General features: G+C 45.3%; 3 protein-coding genes across 5 annotated transcripts; 2 read left to right on the top strand and 1 right to left on the bottom strand.

The window, feature by feature from the left end:
- Window positions 1–206: 206 nt before the first annotated feature.
- ppwd1 (peptidylprolyl isomerase domain and WD repeat containing 1) lies at window positions 207–5789 on the top strand. The gene is made up of 12 exons (XM_068573634.1): window positions 207–258; window positions 393–595; window positions 718–820; window positions 1248–1351; window positions 1469–1589; window positions 1682–2129; window positions 2674–2864; window positions 2991–3180; window positions 3894–4075; window positions 4166–4247; window positions 4328–4510; window positions 5255–5789. Exons 2-12 carry the CDS (start codon window positions 460–462, stop codon window positions 5396–5398), a joined length of 1884 nt encoding a protein of 627 aa, XP_068429735.1. The 5' UTR covers window positions 207–258; window positions 393–459; the 3' UTR covers window positions 5399–5789.
- trim23 (tripartite motif containing 23) lies at window positions 5558–10468 on the bottom strand. Its single transcript, XM_068573635.1, has 11 exons — window positions 10337–10468; window positions 9570–9732; window positions 9118–9239; window positions 8763–9041; window positions 8491–8673; window positions 8194–8409; window positions 7958–8092; window positions 7739–7868; window positions 7531–7641; window positions 7202–7326; window positions 5558–7084 (listed from the first exon to the last, which is right to left on the bottom strand). The coding sequence occupies exons 1-11, from the start codon at window positions 10442–10444 to the stop codon at window positions 6905–6907; spliced, it is 1752 nt and encodes a 583-aa protein (XP_068429736.1). The 5' UTR covers window positions 10445–10468; the 3' UTR covers window positions 5558–6904.
- Window positions 10469–10821: 353 nt separating this feature from the next.
- mzt2b (mitotic spindle organizing protein 2B) lies at window positions 10822–14390 on the top strand. Of its 3 annotated transcripts, none has more exons than XM_068574349.1 (5): window positions 10822–10990; window positions 11197–11391; window positions 11472–11644; window positions 12320–12439; window positions 13189–14390. In XM_068574349.1, the coding sequence occupies exons 2-5, from the start codon at window positions 11216–11218 to the stop codon at window positions 13332–13334; spliced, it is 615 nt and encodes a 204-aa protein (XP_068430450.1). In that variant the 5' UTR covers window positions 10822–10990; window positions 11197–11215; the 3' UTR covers window positions 13335–14390. The 3 variants fall into 3 exon arrangements, with proteins under 3 accessions (XP_068430450.1, XP_068430449.1, XP_068430451.1); XM_068574348.1 differs by having other exon boundaries at window positions 12317–12439; XM_068574350.1 differs by lacking the exon at window positions 12320–12439 and having other exon boundaries at window positions 10832–10990.
- The last annotated feature ends 6623 nt before the right edge of the window (window positions 14391–21013 follow it).

Raw genomic sequence — 21013 nt, 5'->3', positions numbered from 1 at the left:
GACACCCCCAAACGTTGACTTTTGGTTTGACCCAAGTGTTCCATGACAACACACCCTCAGAAACAAATGAGTACTTCAGTTCCACTGCAGTTGAAATACTTTAATAACAGATAAACCAGATATAAATGCGATTTAAAAAAATAAAAAATACGTATTAGGCTATTGTCTATTTTTTTTAAAATATATTTTATGTTGGGACCGGTAGAAATACGCGTTGGACGTTGCTGCTGCTGTGTATAGCGCATATACACTCCAATTGTATGTATTCATAATATAAAAAGAAGCATACCTTTTTTTCTGAATAAATAGTTAACCTACTTAATTGAAAAGTTGTATGTCTTTAATAAAAATATGGCATTTGCCTTAAAAAAAAATTGTTTGAAAAAAATCAGAAGTCGAAGCGCCGAACGAAACGGAAGTACCGTAATCCACAACGGACCACACGGAAGATTGGCAACAATGGCGGAGGCAGCTGAAAACAATGTGGAACTTAAGCGAAAAGCCGATGACGACCAGGACGAAAAGGGGGATGAAGAAGACGAAGAGTGGGTCGGACCCATGCCCAGCGAAGCGACCCCAGCGAAGAAAAGAAAAGGTTCGTCTCCGGCGGTTCGACGCCTCCCGCGCATGTTTGGTTCATACTGCTAAGTGAAGCTCACCGTGCTCACAGGACTCCCGCTAACTCTTTGGGTGTTTGTGTTTTGTTGTTTTCCCCAGTACTCGAATATGAGCGCGTGTATCTGGACAACCTCCCCTCGGCTGCAATGTATGAACGGAGCTACATGCACAGAGACGTCATCACACAGATAGTTTGCTCCAAGTAAGTGATAACACAATACAACTGATCACAGACTTTGATCCAGAGTTACTCTACGGGACATCATCATGCTTAACTTCAGAGAGGGGGTTTGTAGAACAGTGATCCAACTTGTTTTATGCAACAATGTACAATATTAGCATTTTCATCCAGTTTATACATGTGTGACTTTGGAAGACGAATCTATAGAGCAACAGACTTGTGATTAGGGCGTTAAAAAATGTCTGAGTGGCTTTATTTACCTACGATGTTTCCACTTGTTGATCGTTTTATTAATTGCACCCACCAAATCACCAAAAAGAGACTGTGGTTTATGATGTAATGGTGTTCAAAGCTCCTCCTGCACAGTCATGACTACAGCTAACTGCATTTATTAAGCAAGTTTGCATTTTTATTTCCGTGACGTGATCTACACTTTGTCTCTCTTCAGGACAGACTTCATTATCACGGCCAGCCAAGATGGCCACATCAAGTTTTGGAAGAAGAGGGAAGACGCTGGGATCGAGTTTGTCAAACACTTCCGCAGCCACCTCGGTATGCGTACACTTCACCTCTCTGCTGGCTTTCATGCAGTGTGTTTTAGTGTTCGCACATTGGATTGTATCCTCAAGTATGACGCGCTTTCTGACTTTGTGGTTGTGTTTTCTGCAGGCGTGATAGAGAGCATTGCCGTCAGCGCTGAAGGAGCGCTGCTCTGTTCTGTCGGAGACGATCAGGCCATGAAAGTGTTTGACGTTGTCAATTTTGACATGATCAATATGCTGAAGTTGGGGTGAGTTGTTATGTCAAGTTATTACTTCATGTATGCAGAAAAAGGACAGAAAACCATTGTAACCTTCTTTTTTTTCCCCCTCTCCTCTGTAGCTTTCAACCAGGCCAGTCTGAGTGGATCTACAATCCCGGGGATCCCATCTGCACGGTGGCGTGCTCGGAAAAGTCCACAGGGAAGATCTTCGTCTACGACGGCCGGGGGGGCAACGAGCCCCTCCACGTCATCGAGAAGATGCACTCGTCGCCGCTCGCCCAAATCCGCCTGAATCCCAGATACAGAGTCATCGTCTCGGCCGACAAAGCCGGGATGCTGGAATACTGGACCGGCCTCCGGAACGATTTCAAGTTCCCCAGATATGTGACGTGGGAATACAAAACGGACACGGACTTGTATGAATTTGCCAAAAACAAAACGTATCCCACCAGCCTCACGTTTTCTACCGACGGGAAGAAAATGGCCACCATCGCCACCGACAGGAAAGTCCGGATCTTCCGGTTCCTCACCGGGAAACTGATGCGAGTGTTTGATGAGTCGTTGACTGTAAGTTCTCACATGAATAACACCGTATAATAACCATCATCAGCATATAGTAACGAGGTGGCAAATTAGACTATAGCTATTTTCATATTAACAATTATATTTAACATTGTTTATCGATTTATTAGTAATGCTATTAATTCTTTGTTCTTCCTCTGGTTGTACATTTTATACATTCATTTGTTAATAACTACCAAATGAAACATGCATAAAACACTTTGTTACTAGTTCATAACTAGCTAAATTTTGATATTATAGTTGCAGCTGGTGATTGGAACTCTTTGTTTAATGGTTACCAAATATTGTCAGAGATTAATAATAGTTTTCTCTCTCACAAATAATTTATTAATTACTATCAAATACTTATAGAATAGAAATATTTTCTATTACATAAACTAATGATACAAATAACATCTTATAGCATAACTAATAATTTATATAATTGAGCTTTTAAGCAGTAAAGTCAACGATCAACGTAGCCGATATTAACGATGTTTATCGTGACGCGTCGCCTCCCCGTGCTGATCGCCGCCGCTCCGTCCGCCAGATGTTCACAGGGCTGCAGCAGATGAAGCAGCAGCTGCCGGACATGGAGTTCGGGAGGCGGATGGCTGTGGACCGAGAGCTGGAGAAGGTGGACGGGATCCGGCTGACCAATATCATCTTCGACGAGACCGGCCACTTCGTGCTCTACGGGACGATGCTGGGCATCAAGGTCATCAACGTGGAAACCAACCGGTGCGTTGACGCGAGGAGGGAGGGCGTCGCCAAGCGGGCGAGAGCTGCGTCTTAAGGCTGCACCTTCATCTTGAGCAGATCTAAAGTCTCTAGTCGCGTTCAAACGTGGAGTGAATGTCTCCCCAGGTGTGTGCGGATCCTCGGGAAGCTGGAGAACATCCGCGTGGTCCAGCTCAGTCTGTTCCAGGGCGTGGCCAAGGCCACGCACGTGGCTCCCACCGTGGAGATGAAGGCCTCGGAGAACCCGGCCTTAGACAACGTGGACCAGGACCCCACCATCTTCTGCACCGCATTCAAGAAGAACCGCTTCTACATGGTGAGCTGACGCGGCTTTCACTTTACAGATGCTGCTTTACTGCAGGGACGGAGGGGGGGCGCTTACATTTGCCTTAAACGTCCAGTGACCTCTTGTCCGTCCGGTTCTCAGAGTCCTGAGATCTCAACTTTTTTTGTGTACATATTTGGGACACACCTCTACTTTTTATGGAAGCCCATTTCTGCCACAAAAAAATGAAAATTAGGACCAAAAAAAAAAGATTAGGACCAAAACATTTTTTAAAGAAATTTGGACAAAAAAAATTAATCGACTTTTCTTTTTCTTTTTTTTTTTTTGCTCATAATTTTTTTTTTACATTGACAATTTTTTTTGTGTGCACAAAAAAAATAAAATTAAAACCCCAAAAAATGAATCAACTTTTGTCTTTTTTTTCATTAACAATCTTTTTTTCTGTGGACAAAAAAACAACAAAAGAAATCAACTCTTTTTTTTTTTTGGTCCAAATTTTGTATTTTTAATTTTTTTTTTGGTACTAATTTATTTTGTGGACAAAAAAAATTAATTGACTTTATTTTCGTTGACAATTTTTTGTTGGTGGACACAAAAAAACAAAAGAATTTTTTTTTGTCAACGAAAAAAAAAAGAAAAGTTGGTTCATTTATTTTTGGTGCTTTTTTTGTGGACACAAAAAAAAATTGTCAACGGGAAAAAAAATTGTTAACTCTCATTGTTTTGGTTTTCCCTAACTCAAGTTCTCCAAGAGAGAACCAGAGGACACGAAGAGCGCCGACTCGGACCGAGACATCTTCAACGAGAAGCCCTCGAAGGAGGAGGTGATGGCCGCCACGCAGGCCGAGGGCCCCAAGAGAGTGTCGGACAGCGCCATCATCCACACCACCATGGGAGACATCCACATCAAGCTCTTCCCCGTGGAGTACGTCCCCTCTGGGGGAACTTCTCACGTGTGTCCAGACGCCTCCTTCACACTGAGATACAAACACTGCTTTGCTTTTTGTTTCTTTAGATGCCCCAAAACGGTGGAGAACTTCTGCGTCCACAGCAGGAACGGCTACTTCAACGGCCACATATTCCACCGGGTGATCAAGGTACGGCCTCTTTGGACGCGGCCGCCGGCCGGACTCCGCCCACCGAGCCGCGTCCTAAGTCTTTGTCCTTTTGTGTGCAGGGTTTCATGATCCAGACGGGAGACCCCACGGGCACGGGCATGGGCGGGGAGAGCATCTGGGGGGGCGAGTTCGAGGACGAGTTCCACGCCACGCTGAGGCACGACCGCCCGTACACGCTCAGCATGGCCAACGGCGGCCCCGGCACCAACGGCTCGCAGTTCTTCGTCACCGTCGTGCCGACGGTAAGTCTCTCCACATCTCATGCAAAGACACGGAGGCCTCATTCACACGCTTGTGCTTGAAATGTGACGGTTTTTTTTACGAGTAAATCATCAATATTTTCATGCTTTGGTTTGTTCGTACTCGAACACATTTAGGATCCAGCATGTGTCCGCACCGCTGTCTTCATGAAAACACACACCCATTGTCTCGAGGCGTGTCTGCACCGTGCATACGAAGCCACAAATAGCAGCCAGTTAGCTTAGCATAAACTGGTTCTGGCTTAAAGTTGAATAATAACCAACCTGCCGGACTGTAAATCCCAGTATTCTCTATGAAACACTGCGAATGAACCAAATTTTAAGATGACTCGTCCATAAAAATGCTGAAAAAGAGGCAAAATCTTTTCTTTTGTCAACTTCTTGCAGTATTAATATCTCGCCAAAATATATACTTATAATAATGACAATAAAAATTTGCAGTTATTTTGTTAAACAGACCTTTATCAAAATGTTTGGGATTCGTAAAGTTTTGTTAATCCTGAGTCATGTCTGTCTTCTATTAATAGATGTTCTGTTGCCCGTCTGATAAATGATTGAAGTGATATGAGGAAGGACTCTCGTGCTCATAATAGTTATTAATTAAAGGCTTCATCTCAGTTTAGCATCAGTCGGTGGCGCAGCTTGAATATTACACATAAAGGTCACGTCACACACACATACACACGTCTGAAGAGAGATTATTAATCCTGGTGTTTGGTCCCGCAGCCGTGGCTGGACAACAAGCACACGGTGTTCGGAAGGTGCACGAAGGGCATGGAGGCGGTGCAGAGGATCTCCAACCTGAAAGTCAACCCCAAGACCGACAAACCGTACGAAGACATCAGCATCATCAACATCACCGTCAAGTGATCGCGGCTTCTTCGTGTCCTTTTTGTTTTTTTTTCTTACCAGAATGAGCGATTAAAGAATGTTTGGAGCCAGACTTTAGTCAGAATTATTTGGAGAATAATAAAATAAAGAAAGTCGTTCATGAGCTCGAAGAAGACGCAGCCAGACAGATAAGGTCAGTTTGTTTATTTTACAGCAACAACATTATGAATAATTTACAAAAAGCCGCTATCAAGTCCACTGGTAACAAAGAGTTTCGATGCGCGTTGTGCTTCTACGTTTCAAAAACAAATGGAAATGTTTTCACAAACTGTGGAAAAGCTTTTCACACGTGCATGTTTTTTTTTTATTAGTATTTTTATACATGTATTAAACATTACATAGCAATGAATAAAGATGAAATCAAAGTCAAATAATGGGTCCTTAATATCAAGACAAGTGTCAGTGTTGAGGCTTAAAGTTTCACATTACGTTACTGAAGGCTGTTGCTTAAAAGGTGTACCGTCTCCTAAACACTGCAGACAAACAGATGGGACATGGGAGATACATGTGGAATATATATATATATTATTTTGCAGCAATATTAATCCTCAGTCCATTAAGAAACAGCAGGTAATTAATTTGCTCTCAAATGAAAAACGTGTAGTGAGGCCAAAAAAATCTAAAAAACGGAGGCAAAATCGGTGCATAAAACAAGAAAAAAGAAAGTTTCTCTCAACTGCCCCGTACCAGAGTAACGATCCCGCTCATAAATAAGGTCAGTAAACAGTTTTTTCTGTAACAAACTACTGGTGCGCCATCTCAAGACCAGCTGTGGCATTAAATAGGTTCATATAGTTCACTTAAAGACACAAAACTAAAAGAGCCCGTGAGTCATCTGCTGCCGCTCGCGTTGCATGAAGGCAAAGCCAAAATCTGAACGTTTGACCTTCAGTCTTTATACTTTTTGGGTTTGTTTAGTGAACATTTGTTCCGTTTGCTGCAAAATACACAGAACGCAGCTTGAAGGTTGTTCCTCTGATTATATGAGGTGTTGTCCAAGTGTAGTGACTCAACATAAAAAGGTACCAACGCTGGAGGAAAAGGACGACTCTGCGGTTAGTTTAGAGGTTCCCCGTCGCACATGGAGGCGGTTATGAAGAATACTGTGAGATAGAAAGCTTCACTGGACCAGCTAGCTACAGACGCCAGAGGATCAGCGTGTCTCTGGAAAAAGATTAGAACAGAAAAAGTAAAGTAAGCGAACGAGTTAAGCTGCTTCGGATATGAAGCAGGACGGGAGGTTGTTTGGAGCTCAGATTTCGGGGGTTTATTTCTCGGGTTTGGGAGGTTTTTTTTGTAGTTTTCTTTGTTCCTGATCGGTGAAGCTACAGGAAGTATTTACATCTTTGTTCTCTCTGCTCTCATTGGTGCACAAAGAAGGAAAAGATGAGGCTTAAAGCCGGCAGTCTTAAAGGTAACATCGGGCGGCGTGGGGAGCGGTGACCTCAAAAGGGTAGTTTCTCTTTTTCTTTTTTCTCCACACAATTAGGCGACGTCCAGGACGCCGGCGGCCACCAGCTGCCTGGAGAGCCAGTCCAGCCCCTCGTGGAGGCCCATCCCACTGCGGGCGTCGCAGCCCTGGATGTGCCAGCTCCGCCCGCAGCACAGCTTGTGGAGGCTCAGCAGCTCCGTCATCTCCTCCACCGACACCACGCCGGGGACGTCCTGCACACCAGGGATCCACTTTAACGGCTTTTGATGACGAAGGACAACAAGGCTGAACAAATAAAACGGTGTGTGTCTATTCAAATACACACTTTGTGACTTTGAAGTCCCTCCCACCTGTTTGTTTGCAAAGATGAGCAGCAAGGCGTCTCTCAGCTCCTTCTCCGTCAGTAGTTTGGCCAGCTCGCTGTGAGCCTCCATCAGTCTGTCCCTGTGACAGCTGTCAATCACGAAGACCACCGCTGCACAAAAACGAGAGAGGGTGGGCACACACACACACATTTACACACATAAAGCTGGAGGTTTTACTGTACCGAATGTTGTTTTTTTATTTTCCCAGGTTCTACTGAGGTTTTCAAATGAAGCAAAAATAAATATAAAAAACTAATCACATAATCCACAGCCTGCAATATGAATAAATAAAGCACACGGAGCACAGACGATACCTTGGGTGTTCAGATAATAGTGTTTCCAGAGGGGGCGGAGCTTGTGTTTTCCACCCACGTCCCAGATGGTGAATTTCAAATTCTTATATTCAACCGTCTCCACATTGAAACCTTTGGAAAAAAAGAGAAGAAGATTAAAAAATTTCTTTTTTTTTAGAACAAGTATATTTTTGTGGATTAATTATAAACCAATCACGCTGTAATGTACCGATGGTTGGGATGGGCTGCATGAACTCATCTTGTTTCAGCTTGAAGAGGATGGTGGTTTTTCCCGCTCCATCCAGCCCAAGAGTCACGACACGGATCTCCATCTTCGGACCGATGTGGACCCGGTTGTCCTGAAACGAGAGCGCATTGTTACATGTTGAACGACTCCAGGAGGAGGGGAGGGAGCGCTATACAAGGGGGGGGGGGGGGGGGGGCGTACTTTAGTGAAGGTGACGGGGATGCCGGCATCCAGCTGAATGTGATCCGCCAGCTCGGTGAACTGGTGCTGCTGCTTCTGAAGCGTCTCCAGCAGACAGTTGATCTCCTGCTTTGCCAGCACGACTCTGCAGTCGTCCTACAAGAAGCGACACAGACACACACACAGATCACCTTATCGCACCAGCATCCGCTCCGATACTGTAAAACCGGCTTAGTGCGGTGTCGCGCCTCCTTCACCTGTTGAAGCGTTTTCTCGCAGTGCATGCAGGCGGTGGAGACCTGCGACAGCAGGATGGTCATGTCCTCCTGCTGCTGCCTCAGCCAGATCAGTCTCTCCCTGACGTGAGCGTCCACCACGCTCAGCGCCATCTCCTCCTGCCGGCACAGGGTCTCGTGGAGGTCCGCGAAGTACGCTCGGACGCAGGACCGCGCGCTCTCCGCCGTGCCGGGGACCTGGAGGAGACGCGGGGCGTTAACGGCGTTGTGTGTGTGTGTGTGTGTGGAAGCTATAAGAGCCCCGCGAGCGCGTCTTACATGCTCGGTGTGCGCCATGCCGACGCCGTCCTCCACTATCTGCTCGCCGCCTTCTATCTGCTGCACGATGCCCACCAGCTTCCTCGAGTACTCGGACACTTCGTCTGTGAAGGTGCGTATGCAGTGGGCCATGTCCAGGATGGAGGCGCGGATCTGATTCGCTTCCGTCTCGAGGACCGCGTGCTGGAAGGAAAACAATATACGACACATGAGCGTCTTCCTCGTCTTTCAGGCGAGGGTCACTAATGCGCTGAACCCGGCGCTCCAGCTACCTTATGTCCCTGGTGCTTGCCGTACTCCTTGCACACGCAGCACATGAGCGGCCCCGACTGGCAGGCCTCCTCCAGGCAGACGAACTCGATGGCGTGGACCTGGTGCTGCGGGCACAGGGTCTTCTCGTGCGGCTTGTCGGCCAGCGGCACCCGGCGGTGTTTGGCCAGCGTGCGCGTGGAGTGGGTGAGCTGGGAGCACTCGGCACACAGGTGGGTGGCACACACGGTGCAGTACATGGAGGCCGTGTGGCTCTCGTCCTCGTCACAGCGGATTATACACTTTAAAAAAAGAGAGAACGGTGAGCAGGAGGCGTAGCGGCATGCGATCGTGGGACACGTCTGGCGGTCCGCTTACTTCTCCCATGCCTTTCAGGGCGTCCTCGGACATCCCCGACTGGTTGCTCGCTCCGTTCTGGAGTCGCTCCAGGAGTTCAAGCAGAGCGAAGTTCTTCTTCAGACCCCAAACTCCAGAATCGCCTACAAAGATGTGTAAAGGAAAACAGCTTCAACCTCAAAACAGAGAAAACGCCGACATAAATATGTTTGTAGCGGGTTCAATTTTGATGCATCTCCAAGGAAAAATAGATTCTTTTATTAATCAACTGCGTGCTTTTATAAATGAAAGCATTGTTCTGCGGTCCTAACATGTTGTCAGCTTCTCTGTTGGTTCTGGGATCAACTAAAAGAAGCGTTAGAAACTAGTTCACGTGATCTTTTCTTTTTAAACATAGCAAGATGTTTGATTTTTGTTGACAACTATGTCTTCTGCCTGACCCGGGTGGCCCAGTAGAGATCCTCCCAACTCACCCAGCTCGGTGACCTGTCTGTCGAAGGGGCAGCGGACCGCTCGTCCGTGGAGCGGCAGCCGGGTGAGGCAGTCGTGGCACACCGTGTGTCCACAGAGCAGCAGCCGAGGAACCTTGTCCCCTTGGAGAGAGAAGACATCCTCGCACACGCCACACTCCAGCACCTGGTGACGGGAGAGACGCACACTTATCGATCGACCTTTTCAGACAGACATCTTTGTCAGTGACAGTAACTGCTGCAGAGAGGAGGAGGACTCGTGTCATGTGGCTTCATTTAAAAAAGGGATGCTGTTCAAGGAGCCAGAGAGAAGACAGGTGGGTCACTTAGTTCATGTTGACTCAGAGCATTTCAGAGGATTAAAACCTTCTGATTTATAGGTGGTGATCTTTAAACAAACGCAATGTTGATTATCTATTAAAACTAAATCGAGATAGCGGATTCCAACACGCACGCACGCTGCGCATCACGTGACGTCACCGGGCTAAGGCGCTGCAGTCGACCGCAATAAATAGCGACGACAGTGAGCTGCAAACATGCTGGAAGCACAACGATGTATGGGTAGTGGGGGTTATACAAAAACGCTGATCATGAAATAAATTAGCAGTGCATCCACACGTCGTTCTTATATAATCTGGCTCACTCGCTTGGCATCCATTGGCCCCCAAACCAACGCCAGCCACGAAGACGAAGCTGTCGTCGCACGACAACAAAGATAAATCCCGCGCGAACGAAACGCATCTGCGGATATTTAGTGACAGTATAACAACCTTCACCGTGCCTCCGTGAGCTCCGTGAGCTCCCCTCCCGTGTCGGATACAGGGCTCCATCGTCGCTACGGCTCCCTGCTTGTTTATTCCTGCTGCGGCAGCGGCCATTCTTGGACGACAGCGCAGAGGTCTGAGCAGGTGCAAGAGGAGAATCCCGCAAGTACTTCCGGCTTCGTTCGGGGAGCCATACGATGCCGTTTCTTCCTTTCGCGTCTTTTTGCCCCCTGAGAATACTGAACTGCTAGAACTGATGCTTTTTGTGTAAAAAAAAATATGATTTTCTTGATACCAATTGTACATACATCATTAACTTAGGTGTCACTTGCTAGAAATTTTACGATGCCGTCTCGCGTTACATCCGGCTTCCGAAGCGCATGCGCAGTGCCTCAAAGTAAAATTATACATTTAAATATACATTTAGAGCATATTGAAACACTTTCATTTTTCACACTGAAAATACACCGTTACTCGGTTATATTGGCTAAAATACACCGTTAAAAAAGTGTGCTGACGACAAGTACCAAAGAAACCACGGTTTGTCCAATGTTGATGACGTCATTGTCGCGCGCCTCTCCGACGCCTTGGCACTAGCGAGAAGGGACTGTTGTGGTGAATGAAGCTCTTAATCGATGACCCGTCACCGCGAATTTAACGGTAGATGTTTTACACTTGAGCAACAATAGTTGTTCGGGATGTTAATCCGTTTGTACGTCATGTGTTTGTAATATTTGAAGGAGAGCTTCCAAACAAGTGCTTTGTTTTCGTTGGCGTATATTTCTTTGTAACATTTCAGCCTTAGTGAGCGAGTTTATTTCAATTGAATTCACCATATTTATTGTCATCACACACATATCTCTTAGCTCAAGAATCCGTCCACTGATGTCTCAACAACCGCAACAGACGTTGCCCTCCGCACCAGGCTCCCCCGCGCTCGTGGTCACCAGTAACGTGCAGAAATATGCGATCAAGAAGAAGAAAGTCCTCAGCGCCGAAGAGGCCGAGCTGTTTGAACTCACCCAGGCTGCAGGCATCACTGTGGACCAGGAGGTCTTCAAGTAAGTAGACCCAACAGAAACGTGGAGACGCAGCAGTGGAATATAAATCCATCCTTGTCTTCTTCTTCCTCCCCGCCCAGGATAATAGTGGACCTGTTAAAGATGAACGTGGCTCCTCAGGCGGTCTTCCAGACTCTGAAGGCCATGTGTGCGGGTCAGAGGGTCGCTGAAGGCTGCGGCGCTGGGGAGTCTTCAACCAACTCCCACGCCGCCACCGCCAGCACCACCACCACAGCCCCAACAGAGGTCAAAGGTCAGTGTCCAAACACGGCAACGCACAGGCGACCCTGACGCCGTTTAGGAAGGTGATGTTCCCTTCAGGTGTCCCAGTGGACTATCCCAGGAAACAATCAACTCTTCAATGAGCCGACGGCCAGACATTTCCCATCATGCCCTGGGGTCTTGCAGTCCTATCAAAGTTGCTCAGTGGTGGGTGCAAAAGAAAGTCTATAAAATCGACGATGTGTGCGTCTGTGTAAGTCTATGGGAAGAAGGCTTTTTGATCCCACAATGCAACGTGTTCCCTACATTCAGTGCTGGAGAGGATTTCTGTCTGTGGATCCTTTTTGAGTGAAGAAGAGCTCAAGCTCGGGGTCAAAGTTCAGGCGCACGGCTTTTCCTAACAAAGTGTAGACGAGGCAACGACTTCAAGAGTCTCAGTTTCTTTATTTCTTCACCTTTACCTTTTAGTTTGCTCTCGTTCTTCTTCCTCCTGTGCTTTTTGCTTCTCACTTCCCTTTCAAGCTTGTGAAATGTTCACATCCCTTCACTGAAGCCCCTCCTACTCCACCCCAAACTTAGGTCTGCCACTTCGATGCTTTCTAATTTCCTTTTTTACCCCCCCTTGAATTCTTTTTTTTCCTTCTTCTTCTTCTTCTTCTTCTTCTTCTTTTTCTTCTTCTTCTGTGCTTCCTGTTCACTGAAGAAGACGACTCTTTGGTTTCTGGAAAGAGCCCTAAGCCTCCTGCAGCCGCCCCCTCAGCGTCGGGCTCCAGGGCCGCGAGAGTCAACCCTAAGATGGTGGTCTACGGCCCCCAAGACGCTCAAGGTCCTTCACCTGCTGCACCTTGTCCTCCACCTGCATCCGTCTGCCTGCTTTCCTTTTCTTCTCTTCTCTCATCACGTGTTGTGAGCGTAGACTTCACCGCATGTCACCCGCTTCAGGACGTAGAGTGGAAAGAGTGTGTGTGTGTGTGTGTGTGTGTGTGTGTGAGAGAGAGAGAGAGAGATAACCTGCCGTTAAGTGGACATCATCACCTTTATTATTAAAGAGTTATTAGGTCATACTGAAGTTGGGAGATGATTTTCTCCTTTAATAAGGGTTAAAAAGGAAATGTGTTTTTATTAATTCATTTTTAATCGTTTTTTAAATCCAGAAATAACGTTATGTTTTTTTTCTCCATGATGATGATGATAATGATGATGGTTAAACCTTGAATCTCCTGGTGATCAAGAGCTAGACTTAAAATGTTTAAAATGTTTGAGCCATGTTTTCATCATCTCCCTGCAGCTCGCTGCACTCTAACTAATTTTTAATAATAGTAATATTGAGATCGGTATGAATAATACAATGAGACCCACTGAATTATCACTCTTTTTGGTTCCAGTTATGATTAACAATGCAGTGTTGATGTGCTGTGAACTTGGTTTAATAGAAGGCAGGAACTGTTTCCCCGGTTCTGTGTGTGTGAAACTGCATTTCCTTCATTTGCATCTCGGTGTCATTTCCCTCCCGGTCGCTCTTCTGCTCCTCCGCCGCCTCAAACCCCGCCGTGTGTCCTTGCTTTGTGTCCGCAGTGCGCGGCAAAGCCGGAGCGAGCCACGGCGAGAAGAGCCGGGAGGCCTCGGGCCAGCGGGTGCAGCGGCAGCCCAGCGCCACCAGGGGGCAGAAGACCAAGAGCTCGGGCAGCAGTAGCTCCTCCTCCCAGATAAACTCCACGTAAGGTCACCAGCACGAGGCCGCCTGTACATACGTCGTCTCCCTTTACCTTTAAGTTATCGTTATGTTTTACTGTGTGTGATGAAAGGGTCAGGTTTGCCTAAATTACAACAAAAATATTAGTTTTTCTTTGCCCTGGTTTGTTTTCTACCTCATACAATGGGGGTGAATGGATATCAAACATATCAACGCTCTCTCAATGTTTACATCCGGCTAACTCGGCCCCGTTGAAGTCGTGCCGTGGATGAACAGACGACTGTCACTGGATTACTGACGGACGCTGAGGAAAACTTAAAAAACATGACGATTCTCAGTCAAGTTCAGGAGTTAAAGGAGGTTGAACTACGTCCGTAGAAAGTGTCAATCATCCAGGAATATGTGCACCGTGTCTGTGTGTTGAGATATCGGTGGTTTAAAGTACCTGAACTGCCTTTTTACCTCGTGTTTTAATACAGTGCTGCAGGAATGTCCCATTAAGTGTTTTTTGGTTCGATCCCCTAAACGACGTCTGGTTGAACATGAGCTGCAGAAATTAAAAAAAGTTTTTGTTCCACGACATGAAATACGTCAGTATCGCGAATTTTGAAGCTTTTTCCCGCGTCTGCTCAGTGACGCAGTCGTGAAGTCATGTGACTTTGTCGTGGTTCTTTTTTATAGCCAAACGTTTTTATTACTTCTGCTGATTGTATTCACGCCTGTTATGATTGTAATCATGACAGGTGGTGTTTATTTGTGAAGACAAAACGTGTCGCTATCATAAACGTTTATGTTCGTCAATAATCCCAAATTAACTGGAACAATCCCGTTGGCTTTTTGTTCGATGCAGTGAGGAGACGGACCTCATGATGTTAACCGAGTGTGTTTTTGTTCTTTTGGTAAACCGATCATTTAAAAGTCCCGTCGGCTCATTCTTGTTCTCCTGAAATCGAGGAAAACGAAACAAAAAAAACATATCATAACATTTAGATTTTCTACTGGAAATGTCTGTATTCAATGTGCAACTTTTTTTTCTTTTCTTTTTTTATATATAAATGATTCATCTTAAATAAATCCAATAACAACATCCAGACCTGCCTTTATCCTCTTTTTTTTGTTATTGCATATTGTTTTGTTACAAAAGCAACAATCCAACTTTGAACTCGCCTCAGAGCTGCAGATTAAAACACGACAAACAGACGTATGAAATGAAAAAGTTTACGTTGATTCCTGATACTTGTGTCGTGTTCGTAGCTTTTCACGCGTCGGTCAAGCTGCTGAACTCCACTTCCTACGACAGCAAGAAGCATGAAAAGAAAGCTTGGCTGCTCTCTCCGTTCTGCTGGTTCGCCGCTCTGTACCCGCACTGCTCTCCGAGTCGTCTTTCTTTCTTTCTTTCTTTCTTTCTTTCTTTCTTCGCCTGGCGCTGAATGAACAGCTGCTTTGTCTTCTCGTTGAATGGCTGATAACGCAGCCGGCGCCTTGAGGAATGCCGGTTCCTGTGTGATGGAGATGAAGCTCGCTCTCTTTGAAGAGTGCTCTCTGCTATCGATCTCACTCCACCTGCGATGCTCTAATTGATTTGCATTCTCTCCTGCCCCCGTTGGAGGAGGAGTGTGTCTAACTATCATCATCCTTAACAACATATGTATTTAAAGTGTGGAACCTGAGCAGTTCTTCAGCCATCACACGGGGGCAGCAGAAGCTCGCTGCCATTAATACCGTCGAGCCCCTCGATCTCTTTTTCTTTCTTTTCTCCTGCATCTCGTGTGCATGTTTGTCACAAACGAAGCTGCTGGTCCACCTCGCGGGTGACGCCGCGTGTTCAGCCGTCCGCGGGGGATTTTATGTAGCTGCAGGGCCTCCTTTTTCTTTTTTTTCTTCCTCCATTTTTTATGTGGCCGTTTGTCCCGTTTATGTGCCGCTGCCTCTCTCCTCTGCGCTCTGCATTGATGGCAGCGGGGCTGTAATTGATGGCACCTTATTGCTGTGGTGTAGCAGGTTTAATGGGGCTTGACAGAGCAAGAGAAAGCAGCATGCGACCAGGGAGGGAACTTAACCCTTTTCGCTCCCCCCCACCCCCCCTCCCTCCCACAACTTCTGCACATCAGCGCCTGCGAAACACAAATGAGAATACGAACAGGGGCCCTCCGTGATTAGCTCCATTCCTGCTGTTATCTGCGGTCGCGGTGATGGCAAACATGTGCCTCCTCGTGATCGAGGAGGAGCCCGGACAGCCTCCGACTCCACTTCCGGGAAAAATAAATACTCGCCAGCTGTTGGTGCTCGGCCTCGGCTTTGCTCGGAGGAAACTAAATGTGTTTGACAAATGTAAACGGCCGGGAATTTATCTCCACCGACTTGCTCCCGGGCTGCAGTTCCTGGAGTGACCTCGAGGGGTCAGTGTGGGTCCAAGCTACTGATGTGACCCCCCCACACACACTCACAAACACACACACCTCCCTTCCTTTCCTCCTTACCTACCTTGGATTTCCATAGGCATCCACTCCAGCATTTTTGGATGTGTTTATTTTGTTATGAGGGAATTTCATGGCTCGCGCAGGCTCCTCCATTAAATAGAGAGTGTTATCCTTCACTCACACACACACACATGCGCGCCGCGAATGAACGTGTACACACTCGATGCACCATTAATCAATAGAGACGATGAAATGATGGCATTGTGCGCGAGGCAGGGCGAGCGGCACGTTGAATAATGAGCTAGTCAAAGCTGTTGGCAAATCATTAATGGAAGGTGTTGGTCTAAACCAAGTTCTCACACTCGCGCTGCGCAAGCTGCTCCCAGGTGACAAAAAAATACTGGGGAGAGACACTATTTTAGGAGCCGATATCACACCTCTCTTTTCTTCTTCTTCTTTTTTTATTTTTTATTGTTATTCCCTCCAGAATCTCTTCCTCCGTGCGAGCGCTCGGGTGGGGTGTGGAGGAATATCTTCCTCCTCCTCCTCCTCTCGGGTATTATCCTCTCCCGTGAACTCTCGGTCCACATTTCTCTCTATAAATTTATAGGCCACTTTCCCTCCCTTGTTGTCTCCCTACATTCACTCCCTCCTCTAACCCCTTCACTCTCCATCATCACGCCCTCCTCCTCCTCCTCCTCCATCATCACCCTCCTTGCCAGGCCGGCTGCAGATTGGCTATTTCCTGCACGCGCCCAGTAGAGCCCTTATCAGAGGTAAAGTGCTGATTGTTGGTCTGTCTCTCAGGCTGACTGACAGCTCGGGCCGCGCTGCTGAAATGCCTGATTTGGTCAATGTTTGTCTGTGGGGCCTTATCTCCACACCTTATATTAACTGCCTTGACAGTATTTGCAGGCAGTCTCTCTCCATCTTGTTTCTCCCCCACCTCCCTCCATCCTCCATCCTCTGTCTCTGTCTCCATTCACTGCTCCACTCTCTCTCTCTGCTACAGTCTTTCAACCAGCAGCTAAACATCCTCCTCCTCCTCGTCTTCCTCCATCATCATTCTTCCTCTTGTAGTCGGATCAGCAGCTTGAGCACCGTGAACGTCGCTTTAGTTCCTGTTTATTTATTTTTTGAAGGGGCAGTTATATGTTGTGAAAAAGATCAGCTACCCAACTATATATATATATATATATATATATATATATATATATATATATATATATATATATATATATATATATATATATATATATATGATATTCCTGTGTTAAATTGCGTTTTTGTTCGTCAAAGCGTCTGAGAAATGTATTAATAATAATACTACGTACTATTTATTAGTATGTTATAAGGTAAGATAATCCTTTATTAGTCCCACAGTGGGGACATTGCAGGATTACAGCAGTAAGACGGTAGTAAAATAAGAAACAAGTAATAAATATAAGTAAACCGTAATAAAATAATCCACAATAGCACTATTATATATACAGGGACTATTTTCTACCGGAAAAAAAACTGTTTCTGTCTGTTTTTTAAAACTTAGCCTTCAAATAGCGAGGCCAACATCTTAGAAATATTAAGGTCAGCAGTAAAAAGAAGAAGAAAAAACCCACACAGGAAGTCCCTAAAAATATTTGAATGATTGAAATTTTCACATTTCATTTGGTGCAGGTTTATTTTAATTAGGCGTTTTTTTTTCCCCTATAAATTCCTGTGGAAGTAATCAACTGCTTCTGAACTCAACCAACCTGAGTCTGACTGAAATAACAAATAGCTTTGTCTCTCTATTCCCTGTAATTAGTGCAATTACCGGGTTACCAATCCAATCTTACCAACAACCCTCCCAGGAAAGGGATCAGGGATTTATTTACCTTGCAAATGAAGCGTTGAGATGCCGAGAAAAGATATAATGGGATGTTCAAAAGCTCTGAAAACGGCTGTTAGTGAGCTGAAATTCACTTTTGTCACGCTTAAAAGCATCATTGTTTTTATTTCTCGACATATAAAGCTTTTGTCAAAAGGAAGAAGTTTTCAGAATATATTAAAATACTGTTTATTTTGGTGTCCTAAAGTTGAATAAATGATACGTTGAGTCCAAATAAACTTGAATCTGAAGAACGTATAAAAACATAAGTACTTTAGCTGAATGACCTCTGAACACCTTGTGACGTGAAACTCACCTCTGACGTGTTTCTTCTTCTTCACGTGTTCTTCGTCCCACTTCAGTCCCACGTTCACCAAATGTGGATCCATCCGCCGCTGAAAATAGTCCCAACAAAAAGTTCCATTAACTTCTCGTTGATTAGAATATTTAATAGATTAATTGTTCAATCCAAAACCAGACGTTAACCTATGGAAGCCCATTTCCGCCACAAAAAAAAACAATCAGGACCAAAAAAAAAAATAAATTAGTACCAAAAAAAAATAATTAATGTACTTATTTTTTTTCGTAGACTTTATATTATAATTTTTTTGCGCCGATTTTTTTTTTTGTCATTAATTTTTTTTGTCATATTTTAAAAAAATGTTTCCTAATTTATTTATTTTTTGGTCCTATTTTTTTTTTTTGTGGCGGAAATGGTCTTCCATAATTTTTAGTTCATCCTGATATGTAACCGGAGAAAAGTTGGAAATATCAACGTTTCAAAGCCATAATATAGGATTATTTAACCCTAATAAAGCATCCAGTACCTGCATAGCTTAGTAAACTGTTAATATGTGCATCGTTAACTGCTAATAAATGATCTTAGTAAAGCAACAAAGTAGTAAAGTAAATAACTATGACATAAGTTGTTAAACTCAAATGTTTTTTATGCTATTATAAGAAACTTATCAGGCTTTTATACACAACAAGTGTCATAAAGTTGCTTATAAATGTCTTATCTAACAGTGAAAGTGTTCATTATGCTATTATAAACACACTTCATCTATTAACTAACGCGTATTAATATGAAGCCATAGCAATTTATTTAGCCTTTTTAAAGCAATATTTTAAGATGTTTTTAAAAATGATTTACAGTTTCAGAAGGAACCCGTAGAACTACAAGTCTCTTTAGAATCAATTTAAAATAAATAAATGAAAAACCTTGAATTGGGTAAAAGAAAGTAAAAATCAAACAATGAACCAAATCCTCAGACAGGAAGTCAGAATATTGAGCGACGGCCGATAACGCGGCCTCGACCTTTTGACCCCGAGTCGACTTCCCCAAGAGGTGAATGTATAAACTCTACTGACGAGAGTTAACACACACACACACACACACACACGCACACATCCAGAAAGCCGGCGCTCTTCCTGCTTTTTCTTCTTCTTCTAGTCGCTCTAATCGACAGAGACTGAGGAGGTAAACACGGCCTCTTAAGCGTTATTTATTTATTCACTTTATTAGCGAGAGGCTGTTCATTCCGTCTGTTAATGGCAGCTGTGGGAACGAATAGAGTTCACACTCACTTGGACCCCTATAGTGTGCCAGGCTGTCAGGTAGCACACACACACACACACACACACACGCACGTAAACACTCGTGCACAAAAAAAGCGAGCCGCTCTGCACAGCTGGCTGCGAGGTGTGTCTCACGTTAATTGTTTTCTGAAATCTCTGAAGTTCGGTGTTACCGGAGGAGCGCTGCCTCGAAGCGGTGACTGAGGTGAGGTGTGACACGGCTGTTTTTAACCTCGCCGACTGTCAGATGTTTGATTCGGTCGCTCTGTGTACCGTCGCATATTTTGCTTTCTGCGGGTCGAGACCTCGGCCGCCCGCGTGAAGCGAGACGCGGCGACAAACGCACGCACACAACGTTCGCCAAACTCCTCCTCGCGGTTTGTTTCACGCGGGTCGACGTGCTGAAAATGTACTTCATGATGATACTTTCACTACTTTCTGCTGGAGAAATAGTTTCTGTGTGTTTAGTGTGCCAGAAAAAAAAAGATCCAGGAAGTCAGAAGCAGTCTGACCCACAATCCTCTCGTCACCTTTTTTAGTCGAGAAATATTCTTGAGTGTCTAAGAGAGAGGTTTCTTATTTTACATTTCATTGACGCTTTAATCCAAAGCGACTTTCATTTTGCTCTACACACCGTAGACACAGCAACACAGGGTTAAGTGTATTGCTCAAGGACGCAACGGCAGGAACTAGCAGAGCCGGGGGCTCGAACCGCCGACCCTCTGATTGGAAGACGGGCACGATAACCGCTGAGCCTTTGAACCACGTCGTCGGGATGTCGCCATCTTGACCTTTTGTGCAACCAGTGAACAGGAAGTGACCATATTTGGACTGAGGAGGAGACGCCTATACGACTCTGACAGCGACCTGTCAATCACCTGGTAGCCCCGCCCCTAAAGCATCCCCTGCTTTGTGGTCTGTTTGACTCTAATTGAGCATTATGTACTAAATGAACATCAAGCTGTATTTAAGAAGACTTGAAGCTGGAGATTGAGACATAAACTCATGTTTACAACGTTTACTGAGGGAAAACACCAAGAGAGAAGTAGAGAAACTTCTATTTTAAAGTTTAGGACTCGTCCTCCTTGGCTTCACTCCTCAGAACCGAAGGTCGCCGTCTGGCTTTGCTCCGGCGAATTGTAAATGGAGTCGTATTTGTATAGCTCCTTTTTCCAGGCGTCCGACCACTCAAAGCGCTTTGCGCCACACTTCAGCATTCACCCATTCACACACATTCACTCACTAATGGCTGCCAGCGCGAGGTGCCCATCAGGACGGATTCCAGTTCACAATCGCACTCATTCACACGCAGATGGCACGGCCCTCGGGAGCAATTTGAGGTGAAGCGTCTCGCTGGTGAACTGTAGACTCTCAGGAAGGGGAGTGGATGGGGGGGGATTGAACCACCGGGCCTCCGATTGGAAGACGACCCGCTCTGCCTCCGCGTCCTGGCCGCCGTCTCCACCAGGACAGAAGAGACGTTTGCTGCGTTTCAAACGCACAATATTTGTTTGCTCTCTGCGTGCTGCAGCCGTAAGAATAAAACCTACATGTGAGCAAGAGGGTCAAAGTTATGACAAGTATTATGTCCTAATTGTTTGCAGTATGCATACTTTGTTTGGGCAGCTGCAGACTGTCATGAAAGTAAAAAGTATGCATCTGCATACGCATATTTTGTTGCATTAATAACTCGATTAAGACAAAGTGACCTGTGATACTTTATACAGTGTGATGTTATTGTTATAAAGTACTTTTGAGGTACTTTGCTACTTTATATTTCATTTCAGAGGGGAATATAATATGTGTACTTACATAAGTACTTATCTCGTGATATATTGTGCT

The sequence above is a fragment of the Clinocottus analis genome, unplaced genomic scaffold, assembly GCF_023055335.1.
Source record: "Clinocottus analis isolate CAN_PGR_092001 unplaced genomic scaffold, fCliAna1.0.p SCAF_13, whole genome shotgun sequence".
NCBI lineage: Eukaryota > Metazoa > Chordata > Actinopteri > Perciformes > Cottidae > Clinocottus > Clinocottus analis.
The sequence above is the reverse complement of the archived record's forward strand: the minus strand, read 5'-3'. Positions and strand labels throughout refer to the sequence as shown.